We start from the raw sequence: 14,474 nt of genomic DNA on the forward strand, positions 1-14,474 counted from the left end.
TCTCTCATATATAATACATCTATATATACACTGTCACAGATACTGGTCTTTGAGTGAAGGTATAAGGTGATAGGAAATATAAATAACTTCCAATTTTACAAGCCTCGCACTTCTGGCCTTAGCGGTCTTTGAGTACGCGGCCCTTGTGGACTGTTAAGGCTGCGTACTCTAAGGCTGCAGACCCTGAACTGAGATATAGCCAGTGTTCCTGCAGCTTCCTGAGTCAGGGTCAATAATCATGATGTTCAGCCTGAACAGATCTGCAGCTGAAAAAAACCTTCCCTGTTTTACAGTTTCGATGGAAAGTGAGCAGCTTATCCCGCACACATTTAAACAAGTTTTCTGCACTGTCACAGTAAAATAATTGCTACTGATAATATCAATAAAGATGAGGTAGAGCCAGGTGGAGGCGTAGAAAGTTTTATTAAACGTGTAAAATCAACTGTTAAAAAGTTTTTAAATAAAGCAGAAAAAGAAGGAAACTCATCATTAATCATTATCATATCAACATTTACACTATAAAGATTATGAGGCTTTTATTTTGTTAACAGTGACTCAGGCTGTGATGTCACATGTGACATCACATGGTGGCGGCGGCGTCCTCACAGCGTGGTGAATTGGCTCAGAGCTTCTCTCAGCTTATCTGCGATCTGACCAATCAGAGAGCAGATAGGAGACGACATCACAGACCTAAACACGCAACCAGACTCCGCCCACCCCGCCTCCCGCCTGGCGCTCACCTGCTGGTAGAAGGTGACCTGCTGCTCCAGGTAAAGCTGCATCACTCGGTTGTAGTCGTAGATACGGTTGCTATGGAAATGGTTCATCTCAGCTGGAGGAGAGCAGACAGCGGCGAGTTACCCTTGGACATTTTTTTATTTATTACACATACAAACATTAACTTTATACTATTGTGGTATCATTTTATTTACTTTATTATTTAGTTCTTAGATCAGTCGTTCTTGGATTTTTATTTTGGTGGAATTGACATGAACCCAACATTATCATCTCTTCATACACATGTGGTATGTAGGTGGTGGCTGCAGCTCAGGTGGCACAGCAGGTCAGCCACTAATCAGAAGGTCGGTGGTTCGATCCCAGGCTGCCTCCTGGCTGCATGTCAAATATCCTTGGGCAAGATACTAACCCTATGTTTGCCTACTGCTGGTGGTCAGAGGGCCCGGTAGCGCCTGTGTCCGGCAGCCTCGCCTCTGTCAGTGCGCCCCAGGGCGGCTGTGGCTACAATGTAGCTGCCATCACCTGTGTGTGGATAGGTGGATGACTGAATGTAGTGTAAAGCGCTTTGGGGTCCTTAGGGACTGAATAAAGCACTATACAAATGACATTTACCTTTTTTTTTTTTTTTTTTTTTTTACATGTGAAACAGAAACAGCTGAAACTATGGCCGGTGATGAGGTAACGCGATGACATCATGAAAAGGCAGCAGGTCACTAAAGCTGAGTGTCTGACGAGACGAGCTGTGCAGGAAACACCCTCACAGGGTTTGTACATGTGACCGTCTACTCTGCTGTCAGACAGAGCAAGACAGTTTTATTTTGAAGGGTTGCATGAAGTCCCTGAATGATCCTGTGATGCTAAAGGTCAGCTGTGTGTCTCTGTCTCCTGAGTGACCGCGGCCCCTTCTCCTTCTTCTGAAGCTCCTCCAGATGTGATGTGTCCTGATGGGGATCTTGGTCTTCGGCTCAGGCCAAAGATTAAAGTTGGGGCTCTGAGTGGGTGGTGGTAACGCCCATTCTGGTCTCCTGCAGCATGTTCCTCAGCAGGATCGTCGTGGTTCTCTCTGAGTTTCTCCTCACTCCTGTTGTCCACACTTGGAGACACTGTGATAACTTTCACTCTTCTCCTCAGGTCTGAAGTGATTTATAAAGTGTCTTTGGATTTGGGACGCTGCTTTCTCAGATCAAACCCTCACAGATGTGTTTATACCAACTGTAAACTGGAGAAATTCCTTGGTTTGGTCTTAATTTAACATCTTTGAGTGTTACAGAGTGAACACAGGTCATTGCACAGCAGGTCCAAGCTGTGAGTCAATGACAAGCTCAGTTCTTCAGGAGGACAAACTGACTGTGGTCATGTTTGTCTCTCTGAAATTATTCTGTCATTGTTTGTAAACAGATTTATGCTTTTTAAATAAAACAAGCATGTTCAGAAACACTGCGCAGAAAATCCATCGCTCTGCTAAAAGCATGACAGCTTTAAATTTCACCAGGGGCTGATAACTTTATCAAAGAGATTACTTTGACCTTTGGGTTTGCTGGGATTTTTGGGTGGTGTGTGTGTGTGTGTCTGTGTGTGCTGTTACCCTGCAGGGCGTAGCTCATGCAGCTGAGCCGCTGGTTCATGCACTTCCTGTCGCTGTTGTTCATTTTTCCTGCAGAAACCAAACGATCACCTTCCTTCACTTTATCTGCAGCAGCCTGAAACACAAACACACACACACACACACAGGTGAGACCACGCCCTCCTCAGCACATCTGGAGCCCCTCCCATTCCCCAATTAATGTTGCTCTGACAGCGATTGAATAAAAACCTCCAAAATAAAAGCCTCAGTTTCCAGCTTCAGTCTGTTTTATTGTCTCATGTTTTCAGACATTCTCTGTGTGCACCTGCAGTTATGTGTAGCAGTACTGTGTGTAGTATAGTCACTACACACAGTAGTTCTGCTGTACCTTGTGTACAGCGATGATGTCTGGAAAACATGCCAGCAACCCTTTGTACTCGCTGTTAGTCTCCAACAGGAAGTGGAGGTCCTTCTGAGGCTGGAAACATCAACACAACAAAGAATGCAGTAAGAGAATAAACAAATATTATTGTAAGACTGAGAAAACACAGTATACTGTGTATTTATACATAGGTGTGTGTGTTTTTACCTGCTGGGCGACGACCTCAGCAATCTCCTCGTAGGTTTTTCCAGCAGCCGTCAGAGCGTCGGTCAACGTCGCCTCGCCTGCATCGCAGACACTTAAAAGTCTGTACTTATACCACATAATAGATGTTTACTGGATATTTACGTATTTCACAATGGAAACCAGCTTTAAGGAAAATGGTTCAGAAAGAACACACTGAGCTCAGAGTCCCTGAATGCACCGCGGGAGAGCTTCAAGTCCTCCGAGAATGTAAACAAAACCGTTGGTTAGTCAATAAAGTTGTTCCTGTTTAAGTGTTGCTGGAGTCCCTGCATTGTGATTATCTTTCCATCCTTCCTCCCTCTTTCCATCCACCCTCCCTCCTTCCATCCACCCTCCTTCCATCCTCCCTCTCTTCCTCCCTCCTTTCTTCTATACTTCCATCCTCCCTCTTTCTATCTTTCTATCCTTCCTCAGTCCTTCCACCGTCAATCCTTCATTCCTACCTACTTCTATCCTTCCATCCTCCTTCCTTTCATCCTTCCTCACTCGTTCCTTCCTCCTTCCTTCCATGCTTCCTCCATCCTTCCACTCTTCTTCCTATCCCTCTATCCTCCCTCCTTCCATCATTCCCTCCTTCCTTCCTCCCTCCCTCCTTTCATCCTCCTTCCATCCTCCCCTCCTGCCTCCTTCCATCCTCCCTCCTTCTATCCTACCCTCCTCCCTCCTTCCATCCTCCCTCCTTCTATCCTACCCTCCTCCCTCCTTCTATCCTACCCTCCTCCCTCCTTCCATCCTTCTATCTTCCATCCTCCCTCCTCCACCCTCCACCCCCACACTCCTCCCTCGCTCACCTGGATATTTGCTGGTGATGAATACAGTTGACAGGTTTCTGAAGGCTTGGCCGATGCGCTCATACTCTTTAGGAAGCGCTGGTTAAAAACAGATGAACACATTACCACCCAATCACAGCTGTAAGTATTCTGTGTACATGTACACGGAATAACTTTAAATGTATGCACTGACGTCCGGTGCAGCGTTTCCAGTGCGCGTGCCCGACGTTCAGCAGCTCTCTGATGCCGTCATCCATGGACTTTGTAAAGCGGCTGTAGTGTTCACACCTCTGTTCACTGCACACACACTCAGAGGTCACACAAAGGTAAAAAGCCACAGGTAAAAACATGTGAAACTGAGCTGCTGTTTGATGGAAGAACAGTGAAAGTACATTTATAATAAGGAACAGTAATGGGCCCAGTACACCGCCCTGTGGCACTCCCAGTGAGCTACAGCTAAAAAAGGGATTGACGCCTGATGACTGGTCATGTGACATTTGACAGACACAAGTTAGACGACCCTAATGAGCAAACCAATCAGAGGTAGCCTGACAGACCAAACCCAGGGTATAGGCCTTTACGAGCAGACTGAGTGACTTACACCTGGATGACATCGAGCTCTGCAGCTTCAGGTTCAACCAAACTGAACATCATTGGACCCACCGTCTCGTCTTTCTCTGCCTTCCTCTTCCCCGCCTTCCACTCCTGAAACAACAACAAACAGCCTTAGCCAATCAGCAAGCAGCATCAGATATCATCACACCTGACTGGCTCAAACATAATCTCCATAAAAGACCATACAAACATTTATAACCTATGGGTGGGGTCTGTTCTGTACCTGAAGCCTTCTGGTTTGTGTTTGTAGTCTTTCATTTGTTTGTGAGTAAACAAAAAGTACATCCCAGAGGCTTAGACAGCAGGTTCTCAGGTTTTCATTCATTCATTCATTTATTTATTCATTTTCAGGCACAACAAATACCTATATTGAACATAAAATACACAAAACAAAAAACAAAAATTGCCTGAAAAAGGAGTGGGACGAAGAAAACGTATTAAATCCCACCCCTATACTCACTCATCAACAAAAAAAACAATAAACTTCCCGCAGCTACGCCCATCATTGCATACAGACCCATCAACAGCTCCGGGCACATACAAGCATCTAAGCGGCAGCTCGCAACCAACAATTAGAGCCTTCATAACTGAATACAGAATATATAAATTATAAATTGCATTACCACAGGTAACAGGTAGTAATAACTACAAGTAACAAACACACATACATATACATACATATATATCTACACACACAAGTACATATATGTACATACATACGCACACTTTATTTATTTTTTTTATTTTTTATTTTGGAATCCATACCAGCAATGGTAAGAGGACAGACATTACAGAGCACACTAAAACCCATCATTGAGTACCTGAAAGATGTAAAGCAGGAGGTGGAGCTTCACCTACCTTCTCATCTCTGTGGGTGAGGAAGAGCTGAAAGACTTCACTCTGAGAGACGATGGGGTGCCGACACATCCGAGTCATCCAGGCCTGCAGACCCTCCATCCTCATCCTAATGAAGTCATCATCAAACCTGCCTACAAGCACGAGTGAGACTGGTAAGGTCAAAGGTGTTTGCTGGGTCATACAGGGTAGCTATGGCGATGGCTCACCTGTCACCTGTTTGTCAGGCAGTGAGGGGATGGGCAGTATGGACCCAAACTTCTCCAGCAGACGCTCATACAGCCAATCAAAGTGCTTGTAGCGATGATTGACAGGGCTGTTGGTTGTCTGGAGGAAGAGGGAGAAGTCAGAGATTGATACCCAGTGATACTGCAAGTACTACTAAGTACTACAGAGTAAGTAAAGTAAGTAAGTAAAATTTTATTTATATAGCACCTTTCAAGATAAAAATCACAAAGTGCTTCACAGAAGCTAAAACCTAAAAATAAAAATCAACCAAAAGCAAGTTTTAAAAAAAAGTGCTACTAAGCTCACATTGGGTGTTATCTGGTACTCGATGAAGCTCTTCAGTCCGTACATTTTGGACTCTTTCTTTGGATCAGCAATCACACAGTCCAGAGGAGACGTCGGGTACAGCCAGACGGGACCTACTTCTCCCATCTGATCGGACGAGGACCAAGAGCCAATCAGAGCAATCAACACCACACATCATTAACCAAGAGAAAAATGTTGGACTCACGTAGACAGGAAGCCTCTCTCTGCTGTCAGCCGGAGGTCGGGCTAACATAAAGACTTCTGGACTCGGACCTTTGGAGAACGAGAACCTAAAGACAAGAAGGCATCACTGTCTTCTACTCGTTTCTACTGATTTCTACTGACATCTACCGAATTATACTGACATCTACTCATTTCTACTGATTTCTACTGACATCTACCAAATTCTGCCAACTTCCACTGACATCTGCTTCCATTAATTTTTAATAATATCTAACAACTACCAACATTCACTCCCTTCCACTGAAATCTACTAGGGTTTACCATCACTACTGACATCTACTGACATCTACTGAACTCAACTGATGTTTAGTAAGCTCTACTGTCTTCTACAGGAATCTACCAACTGCTAACCACTGTGACTGACATCTAATGACTCCTACCAGTGTTTACTTTGCTCTATGGACCGACATCTACTGGACTCTACTTTTAGCTCTACTGTGAGTCGTCTGTTATATTTGCATATTTCAGAAACATATGTACTTATTGAGGGAGATCTTAACACTGGGTCCATGGGCGCTTCGTCCTGAGGCTCCGGCCTCCCCTTCCGGTTGGTTGTTGTCATGGTAACTGCTCACCGACTGGTCATCCCATTCGTCGTCCCACTCGCCGTCATCATCCTGAACAGCTGATAGGGACACTGCTCGACATTCCTGATGTAAAACCTTTTTCCTCACAGTAACACACTATACTTGAAAATGAGCTGAAACAAGCGTATGTTACCGTGCTGTGTGGGATTGTATCCTCGACTGTCCCATCCCTGTGTGTGACTGACAAAAGCCCCGCCCCCCGAGCTCAGGTCGCCGCCTCCTCCAACACCACCAGTGTTTCTGATCTGAAACATGACAACATCTTTAACAAACAGATGTTCCTGCAGACGATCGCAAATGCAACCAAATTTTTCAATTGTGCGACTAAAAAAAATCTTGGGTCACACCAGTTTGACCAACTGTTCGAGTACGAACAAAAAAAAGCCTCGGCAACTCTGAAGATCTCCGTGTGGTCAACAACAGACACGCATTATGCCCCTATCGTGGTCTGAACCAATCAGAGATAGTCAGGGGTTTGAAAGTGCAGACGGACAGAGAGGTGAGTAGCTTGAATAAAGCGGTATCGATTAATTAAATCCTGATTGAAATATAAATGTATTCTGGAGCTGAAAGCCGACAGCTCACTGACTCTGATGTGTCGGCGGGTCCGTGCTTTGTGTTTACATCTTTTTTGAGCTAGATTCTGAGGTGCAGGTTTTGTCTCTCTCTAACCAAAATTCGCTGAACCAGCAGCAAAAGAAGATCCAAACTATGCTTCACATTTGATAAATGTCATCATTAATTCCCTCTTACGTTTGCTGTTTTGCTTCCACCACGATAAAGTCACACTTCATGCACAGCTCTCTCTCTCTGTCTGTACTTTAAGTACAGTTTCCCATCTAAAAGTCTCTCCTTTCTGCATTATTCATTCACTTATTGCCCACCAGTCTACCGTTGTTTACAGCGCTGTCGGCCACTCTTTTTTTTTTTTTTGAACTTAAATGACCTTGGACAAGAAAGCTTAATTTCTGCTGTTCAATACTGATCTTAGAAATATGGTATCTAACCAGATTCTTACTATCTTAATGACCTTGTAGTACCATATCACCCTATTAGAGCACTTCGCTCTTGCTCTGCAGGCCTACTTGTTGTTCCTAGAGTATTTAAAAGTAGAATGGGAGGCAGAGCCTTCAGTTTTCAGGCCCCTCTTCTGTGGAACCAGCTTCCAGTTTGGATTCAGGAGACAGACACTGTCTCTACTTTTAAGATTAGGCTTCAAACTTTCCTCTTTGCTAAAGCATATAGTTAGGGCTGGACCAGGTGACCCTGGATCCTCCCTTAGTTATGCTGCAATAGATGTAGGCTGCCGGGGATTCCCATGATGCACTGAGTTTTTCCTTTCAAGTCACCTTTCTCACTCACTATGTATTAACAGACCTCTCTGCACTGAATCATATCTGTTATTAACCTCTGTCTCTCTTCCACAGCATGTCTTTATCCTGTCTTCCTTCTCTCACCCCAACTCGTCGCAGCAGATGGCCCCGCCCCTCCCTGAGCCTTGTTCTGCCGGAGGTTTCTTCCTGTTAAAAGGGAGTTTTTCTTTCCCACTGTCGCCAAAGTGCTTGCTCATATGATTGTTGGGTTTTTCTCTGTATCTATAATTGTACGATCTACTGTACAATATAAAGCGCCTTGAGGCGACTGTTGTTGTGATTTGGTGCTATATAAATAAAACTGAATTGAATTGAATAAGAAAAGATGAAAAGAACTATTGATACATGTTTTGTTAAGGCCTGATCCGTCTGAAATTCATAGCCAGTGCTCTGAAATGGAGCCATCAATCTTTGAACGCTGAAAAAGCACACAGTGTATCCAGAAAACACATTATATGCTGCAATAAATGCACTGCCCAAGTGTCCCCTCTCCCCACTGCCTTTCAGCAGCAGGCAGCAGCAAACAGGTCGTCAGAGGAGCCGATGTGATGATTAGGTTTAACATTGCCTATAATATTACCAAAGAGTGCCGAAGCACTTCAAGCACAAGCACTTTTTCACTAACTTATCTTTCTGGTAGAACTGTGCTCCAAATAAAGAACTTTGTGTTGACAAGATTGTTAGTTAATCGTTTACAAATCAATATTGTCTGTATGGACAGCAATTTCCGCCCCCAAAAAAGTGCACATGTAAAACTGCGGTGTTAAGTGATGCGGTTGAAAAATTTGGGTGCGCCTAACTTTTGTGCTGGTGCGCCTAAGAAAAAAAGTCAGGCACACCAGTGCAACCGTGGCAAAAAGTTATTCTAGAGCACTGCAGAGGTTACACTGTGTGGTCCAGTGGTCTCCATGGTGGGTTTATCACTCTGTGCTGTGATTTTCAGTATCTCTGTGAAGTGTTTGTGCCTTTGTGAACTTGAAATCAAATAAAGATGAAATATCCTCGGTTTTAGTCTCTGTCGGTTTGGTAAAATAAATGATTGCAGTTTGCCCAATGAAGCCCTGATGGACGTATTTATTGATGTTTGGACGTCTATCAGCCTGTGAGTCAGCTGCTTGTTTTCACTGAAATACTGATTTTCTGGCCTCTGTTCTGGAATCTCACTGAAACTGAGCTGAATTCAAACAAACAGTCAAATAATAATAAAAACTAAACTCAAAGGTAAGTGTTGGACAGAGTGTGTGACACTGATGAAGGTGAAATTCGCTGATCTGTGCCTCTTTGTGTTGACACGACATGAAATAATGTCACAGCGCTCACCTGTAAATATCCCTCAGGTACAAGGCCGGTTTGTCCGCTGGAGTTCTGGGCCTGGATCCAGCCTCCACCCACAGTCTGAAGAACAGGGACACGTGAGGGGGTGGAGCCGTGTTTCCTTTGCAGTGTGTGCAGTGTAAACACCTGTGTTTACCTGGTCTGTCACAGTGATGGTCTCCCCCTCTCTCACCGACAGCTCGTTGTTTCCTGGCTCCGCTGTGAAGTCGTACAGAACCAGAGCCTGGAGAGCGCACACACACATGCACACACACGCACACACACACACAAACACACACGCACAAACACACATGCACACAAGCATGCACACAAGCATGCACACACACACACACACACACACACAAACACACGCACGCGTGCGCGCACACACACACGCACACACACGCACAGAGCTCAGACTGGTACAAACTAAAGTTTAGGGGCAGTCAGAGGAACCAGCTCTGGTTTGGGCTCAGAGGAAACGTCTGGATGTCAGTGAAACTACAAACTCTCGAACCTGACTTCCTGTTGGACCACAGTACTTCCTGACATCCACATATCAGGAACTTCCAGGCTTTCTGGGTTTTTCTTTCCAGAGAAGCTCACACAGAGACATTTCCATGTGCAGCGATGAAACGTCGTCTCCTGCCTCCACACGTTTATTCATGAACACAAATATGATTTCTGCTTGTCGCATTGACAAACACGTCTGCAGAGCCGAACAGTCACAAAATAATTTGAAGTTATATTTGAGTTCAGGACTAACGCTGATGCAGGAGCGCTACGTCGTTGCAAGTCAGTCATATAAAAGTTTACTCTGTGGAGACTGTCACAAACTCTCTCACTGATTAGAGTAATTGTGATTGTTATATTACAACTTCTTTCTACTTACAGTAGAAATGATCATGTGAGTTTTCCATTGCCACGCCCCCACCTGAGGACAACGACGGTCCCCATCACCCTCAGGTCTGTTTCACTCCAACACACCATCACTTCCTGCAGCACCACCCACGCCCACAGCTCAGTCTCTGCCCCAAGCGTGATGGTGGAGGCTGCAGACCTGTCACCACGTCTCCCTCATTGTTAAACTGTTACCATGGTTTCATCCCTCGCATCACTGATCCCCGATCAGGACGCCGTCCTTCAGTGAAACCATCAGAGTAAACATGAGATGTCTGATTGATTTATTCATCCAGGCTCTCATTCCCACCACACCAGCAAAGGTGCAACAGACACAACAGGTAACGAGACATCAAGTACAAACAAGTACAGATGTGTCAATTTGATTATTCCTGGAAACACCAGCAGCACATTTGAAATCCTGATTTTGTCCGATTCCCAGGGCGATCATTTGGATGATGCTGTGAATGCGAAGGCCGTGTTGGTTGTTACACATATAAACACGAAGGTAAGAGGAAAGCAGGCCAAGCAGGGCTTCATAGACAAGTACCAGCCAATGGGAACATCCGCAGCAACACGCAGAGAACAGTGAGCCACGTGATTTCCACAGCCAGTAATAAACCTGAAGCGTGGACAACATCCAGGTGTTTGGGTGATGGGCAGGTACATTCATATCATGAAGCGCTTAGAGTCAAGTTTAAAAACAATCTGAGGTCTTTATGAGCTTCAGCTCTCCGTCTGCAGCACAGCTGATATCTCACACCCAGGCATGCCAGCGTTATTTTAAATAAATCAATAAGCGATGAGTTCTCTGACTGTCAGACAGTAGCGGTTTTAGATACGGGCGAATCTGTGAACTAAGGTGTAGGTCTGTTAGATCATGTTGTGGTGATCCTCGATATGGGGGATTTGTGTTCATACCGGAGTGCAAAATTAAAACCAATGTAAGGTGGACAAGAAAAGTTCAAAGCCATCAGGAGCTCAGTTTAGAAAAAATAAAAAAGAAGAGGAGGAGAAACGAGCAACAGATGCAGGTAAGCAGATGTGTGATTGGATAATGGCAGGTCATCCTGAAACAATCAGAATCAGAATACTTTATTAATCCCTAAGGAAATTATGTGGATTACAGTTGCTCCAAGAAGAAATGGTAAAAATACTAAACTCCAAACAGTACATTATGTTACAGGTTTTAATATTAATTGTCAATTGTTGATTTGTCCTGTTCTCATTGTATGACGAATTATGATGACTGTTTGGTAGCCGTTTGCATACAATGCATACTCTCTCTCTCTCTCTTCATATGTGTGTTTCTCTGGCAAAATTCAGTATGTTTCGACAACAGTTTTATCGTAATGTATAATCCTTAATATGTTTTTTGTGTATGTGGGGGGGCGCCAGAGGGAGTGTTCGCCCGGGGCGCCAAACAGGCTAGGACCGCCACTGGTGTCAGAGGACTGTGCTGTGGGAAACAGGAGACCTCCTCACACTGACAATCTCTGAGTTCGTCCTCACAATCTAAAGTTTCTGATATATCGCCTGCAGACCTCACTGATCATCGCAGGGATCAATAACTCTCATCGATCTCTCCTCAGCAGCAGGTCTGTGACTTTTGACCCTCCTCTGAGCTTCTCCGACAACTTTTAAACGTGGGCTGGTGTTCCCGCACATGCGCAGCAACAGCCTGTGCGTTCCTATTTTCCCAACTGGATGTTGGCAGTTCTCCCCACGGCTGTACAAGCCGTGCCTGCCGCTCTTCCCTCCCCCCTTGTCTCCCCCGTGTCTCCCCTGTGTCCCCCTCCTCTCCTCGTGCCGCTCGCTGCACCTGTCTGCTGACACCTGCCGTGTCTCAGGTGTGTCCCCGCCGTTCTGTTGCTCCCCGAATCCGGTTCGGTTCAGCGCGCTGATTGGAGCCAGCCGCGGGGTCAGAGGTCACCGCAGATAGGTACGCGTGCAGGCGATGGTCTTACCTGAGCAGCCATGGTGACGTCACAGGAGTAGGTTCGATCCCGGTTCTTGCCGTCAGCTCGCGGACCGACCTGAGCCCCGCTGCGTCAAGGTAGGGAGCGCGAGGACGGCACTTCCGCTGTGGCGCTTCACAATTAAAGCACCGCAGTAGCTCTAGGGCAAACAAACCTATAAAACGACACCTTTAGTGACGACACTTTAGTGACGTCTAAAGAAGCTGTGAACACAGGCAAGTTGAATTCATATAATAAAATACAGGAATGCGTTAAATAAATCACACAGATTCACTTAGTTTTATTAATTTTTATTTTGAAAGTCCGCTTCCGTTAGTTTATTTTTGTGCTCTGAAACCTTGACCACATATGACGTCATACGCGGAAGGGCTATTCCACTGGGCGTCTCCTGAAAACTCTCCAGTTACACGCTGTAAAAATACTGCAGTTGAAAATACTATTGAAGCACATTAAAATACTACAAAATACACAGACGAACACTACAAAATACAAAATGCTAAAATATTACGAAATACTTGTTAAAATACTGCTATTAAATGCATTAAAACACTACAAAATACACTAAGATCATTAGGATCAGTGTGCAGAGTGTAAAATATGAACTTTAACTGTAAATTTAATAACACAGTAAACAGTAGTTTTTTATAAAAAGTAAAAGTACAGATAGGGGGCGTGGTTATGGCGCTGAACTAGGCACACGTATTTTTGTGAGCTCCTGGCGATATTTTAGTAAGTTCCTGAAAACTGTCCTTTAACTGCGTGAACAGTGATAACTATTGCTTGTAACGAGTTATTATCGTATATCCGCGACATTATGCCGGCTAAGAAAGCACAAAATAAATCTAAGGCACACTCTTCTCTGAGTGAGGAAGACGACGTCTCTGATGCTAGCAGTCAAGCTAACTCTGCAGGTGATGCTAGCTCTGGGAGTCTCCTGGACGTGAGTACTGGAATGGCCCATAACATGGATGTTATTCAAATACTCGACGGAATCAGAAATGACTTTTCCACAAAACTTGATGTGGTCCTGTCAGCGATCCAAGATGTTAAAAGAGACGTGCAGGACTTTTCGGTGCGCATGGATGGGGCAGAGATGCGCATTAGCAGCGTGGAGGACGCCATTAACTCAGAGAAAGGCAAGATAGATGCGCTAGTTAAACAAGTGGCTCTCCTCACGAACAAACTCGAGGACCTCGAAAATCGCTCTCGTCGTTCCAACCTACGACTAGTTAATGTGCCGGAGAAAATAGAAGGACATGACGCGGTGGCTTTCCTAGAGAAGTGGCTCCCCGAAGCGCTGGGACCAGCAACATTCCCGAGACAACCTCTCATCGAAAGAGCTCACCGGTTGCCCGGCCGGACGCAACCCAACCGACCACCCTCACCGAGAGTCCTCATCGTGAAGTTTTTAAGCTTCCAAGACAAGGTTCGGGTGATGCGGGCGGCTATGGCCAAAGGGAAAGTTATCTGCGGGGGTCAAGAGGTCATGTTCTTCCCGGATCTTTCTACAGATCTCCACCGACGGAGGAGGGGCTTCGACCGGGTGAAACAGCAGCTCAGGGCGATGAACGTACGTTACGGATTAATTTACCCGGCGAAGCTACGAGTGTCATCTGGTGGACATATGCATGTCTTTGAGACCCCAGCAGATGCGGAAAAGTTCATCCGAGGTTTGCAGAATACAGAGGACTAGCAGAATATCTGATGGGGACTGCCGAATCCTTCACTATCTGCCCATAACAACTGTAGTTTGAAATTGTTGGATTTAATGGTCAATATCGCTCATCCTTACTGTTGAATTTTTTGGGGAGAGTATTTTTCTTTTTTGTATTTACTTTGGTTGACCGTTCCTTCGTTCTCCTCAGTTGTATTGGGCATTTTATTTATCCCTTATAGATAACTAGCCACGCCCACTTGTTGATTGGGCTTTCATTTGTGTCTTGGAGTACTGGTTGTTCGACATACAGTCGGCTCTCCGGGATGAGAGTTATGCTACAAGAAAGTTTGTAATGATCATTGTATACATACTTGTTCATGTAGGATATACATTTTCGTCAGGAGACGCAATTGTCCAGGTGGTTTGGTTTTGTTTGACCATGTCAGCTCGGTTTGGTCTAGCTGCTCCCTTGTTTACATTGGATCAGCGTGTGCACTTAACTGCAGGGGGAGGGCGGGGTAGGGCGAGGGGCTGTCCGGTTCAGGTTGACAGCTAAGGGGGTTCATTTATGGCAGATTTTGTGTTATTTCTTTGTGTTTTTGTATTTTTCACAACGTGTTGCTTTTTACTGGTTTACTCCCACCACAACAGTTAGAGATACTGAAAGGTTTACCAACAACCAAATGAAGATACTATGTTGCACAATCTGTTGTATTA

General features: G+C 45.0%; 1 protein-coding gene across 3 annotated transcripts; it reads right to left on the reverse strand.

Annotated features, from left to right (window-relative positions):
- Positions 1-404: 404 nt before the first annotated feature.
- On the reverse strand, positions 405-12,189 carry LOC146558990 (sorting nexin-9-like). Of its 3 annotated transcripts, XM_085246751.1 has the most exons (17): positions 12,089-12,189; positions 9,379-9,465; positions 9,228-9,302; positions 6,668-6,779; positions 6,428-6,584; positions 5,910-5,994; positions 5,705-5,830; positions 5,380-5,497; positions 5,174-5,304; positions 4,302-4,405; positions 3,894-3,997; positions 3,722-3,799; positions 2,892-2,968; positions 2,691-2,780; positions 2,324-2,438; positions 741-832; positions 405-650 (listed from the first exon to the last, which is right to left on the reverse strand). In XM_085246751.1, exons 1-17 carry the CDS (start codon positions 12,098-12,100, stop codon positions 603-605), a joined length of 1,611 nt encoding a protein of 536 aa, XP_085102877.1. In that variant the 5' UTR covers positions 12,101-12,189; the 3' UTR covers positions 405-602. The 3 variants fall into 3 exon arrangements, with proteins under 3 accessions (XP_085102877.1, XP_085102876.1, XP_085102874.1); XM_085246750.1 differs by lacking the exon at positions 12,089-12,189 and having other exon boundaries at positions 6,428-6,572; positions 9,379-11,853; XM_085246748.1 differs by lacking the exon at positions 12,089-12,189 and having other exon boundaries at positions 9,379-11,853.
- Between the last annotated feature and the right edge of the window lie 2,285 nt (positions 12,190-14,474).

Source organism: Mchenga conophoros, linkage group LG15 (genome assembly GCF_057382185.1).
Source record: "Mchenga conophoros isolate Kocher_MC1m ecotype Shallow Benthic linkage group LG15, M_conophoros_male_GT1.1, whole genome shotgun sequence".
Taxonomy (NCBI): domain Eukaryota; kingdom Metazoa; phylum Chordata; class Actinopteri; order Cichliformes; family Cichlidae; genus Mchenga; species Mchenga conophoros.

Excerpts from the sequence above, each read along its gene's own strand:
- LOC146558990 (XM_085246748.1), bottom strand. The coding sequence starts at position 9,558 with ATGCTTGTGTGCATGCTTGTGTGCATGTGTGTTTGTGCGTGTGTGTTT. Across the intron at positions 5,498-5,704 it reads AGTACCAGATAACACCCAAT|ACAACCAACAGCCCTGTCAA; the intron begins GTGAGCTTAGTA and ends CTCTTCCTCCAG. Across the intron at positions 833-2,323 it reads CATGAGCTACGCCCTGCAGG|CTGAGATGAACCATTTCCAT; the intron begins GTAACAGCACAC and ends GCTCTCCTCCAG.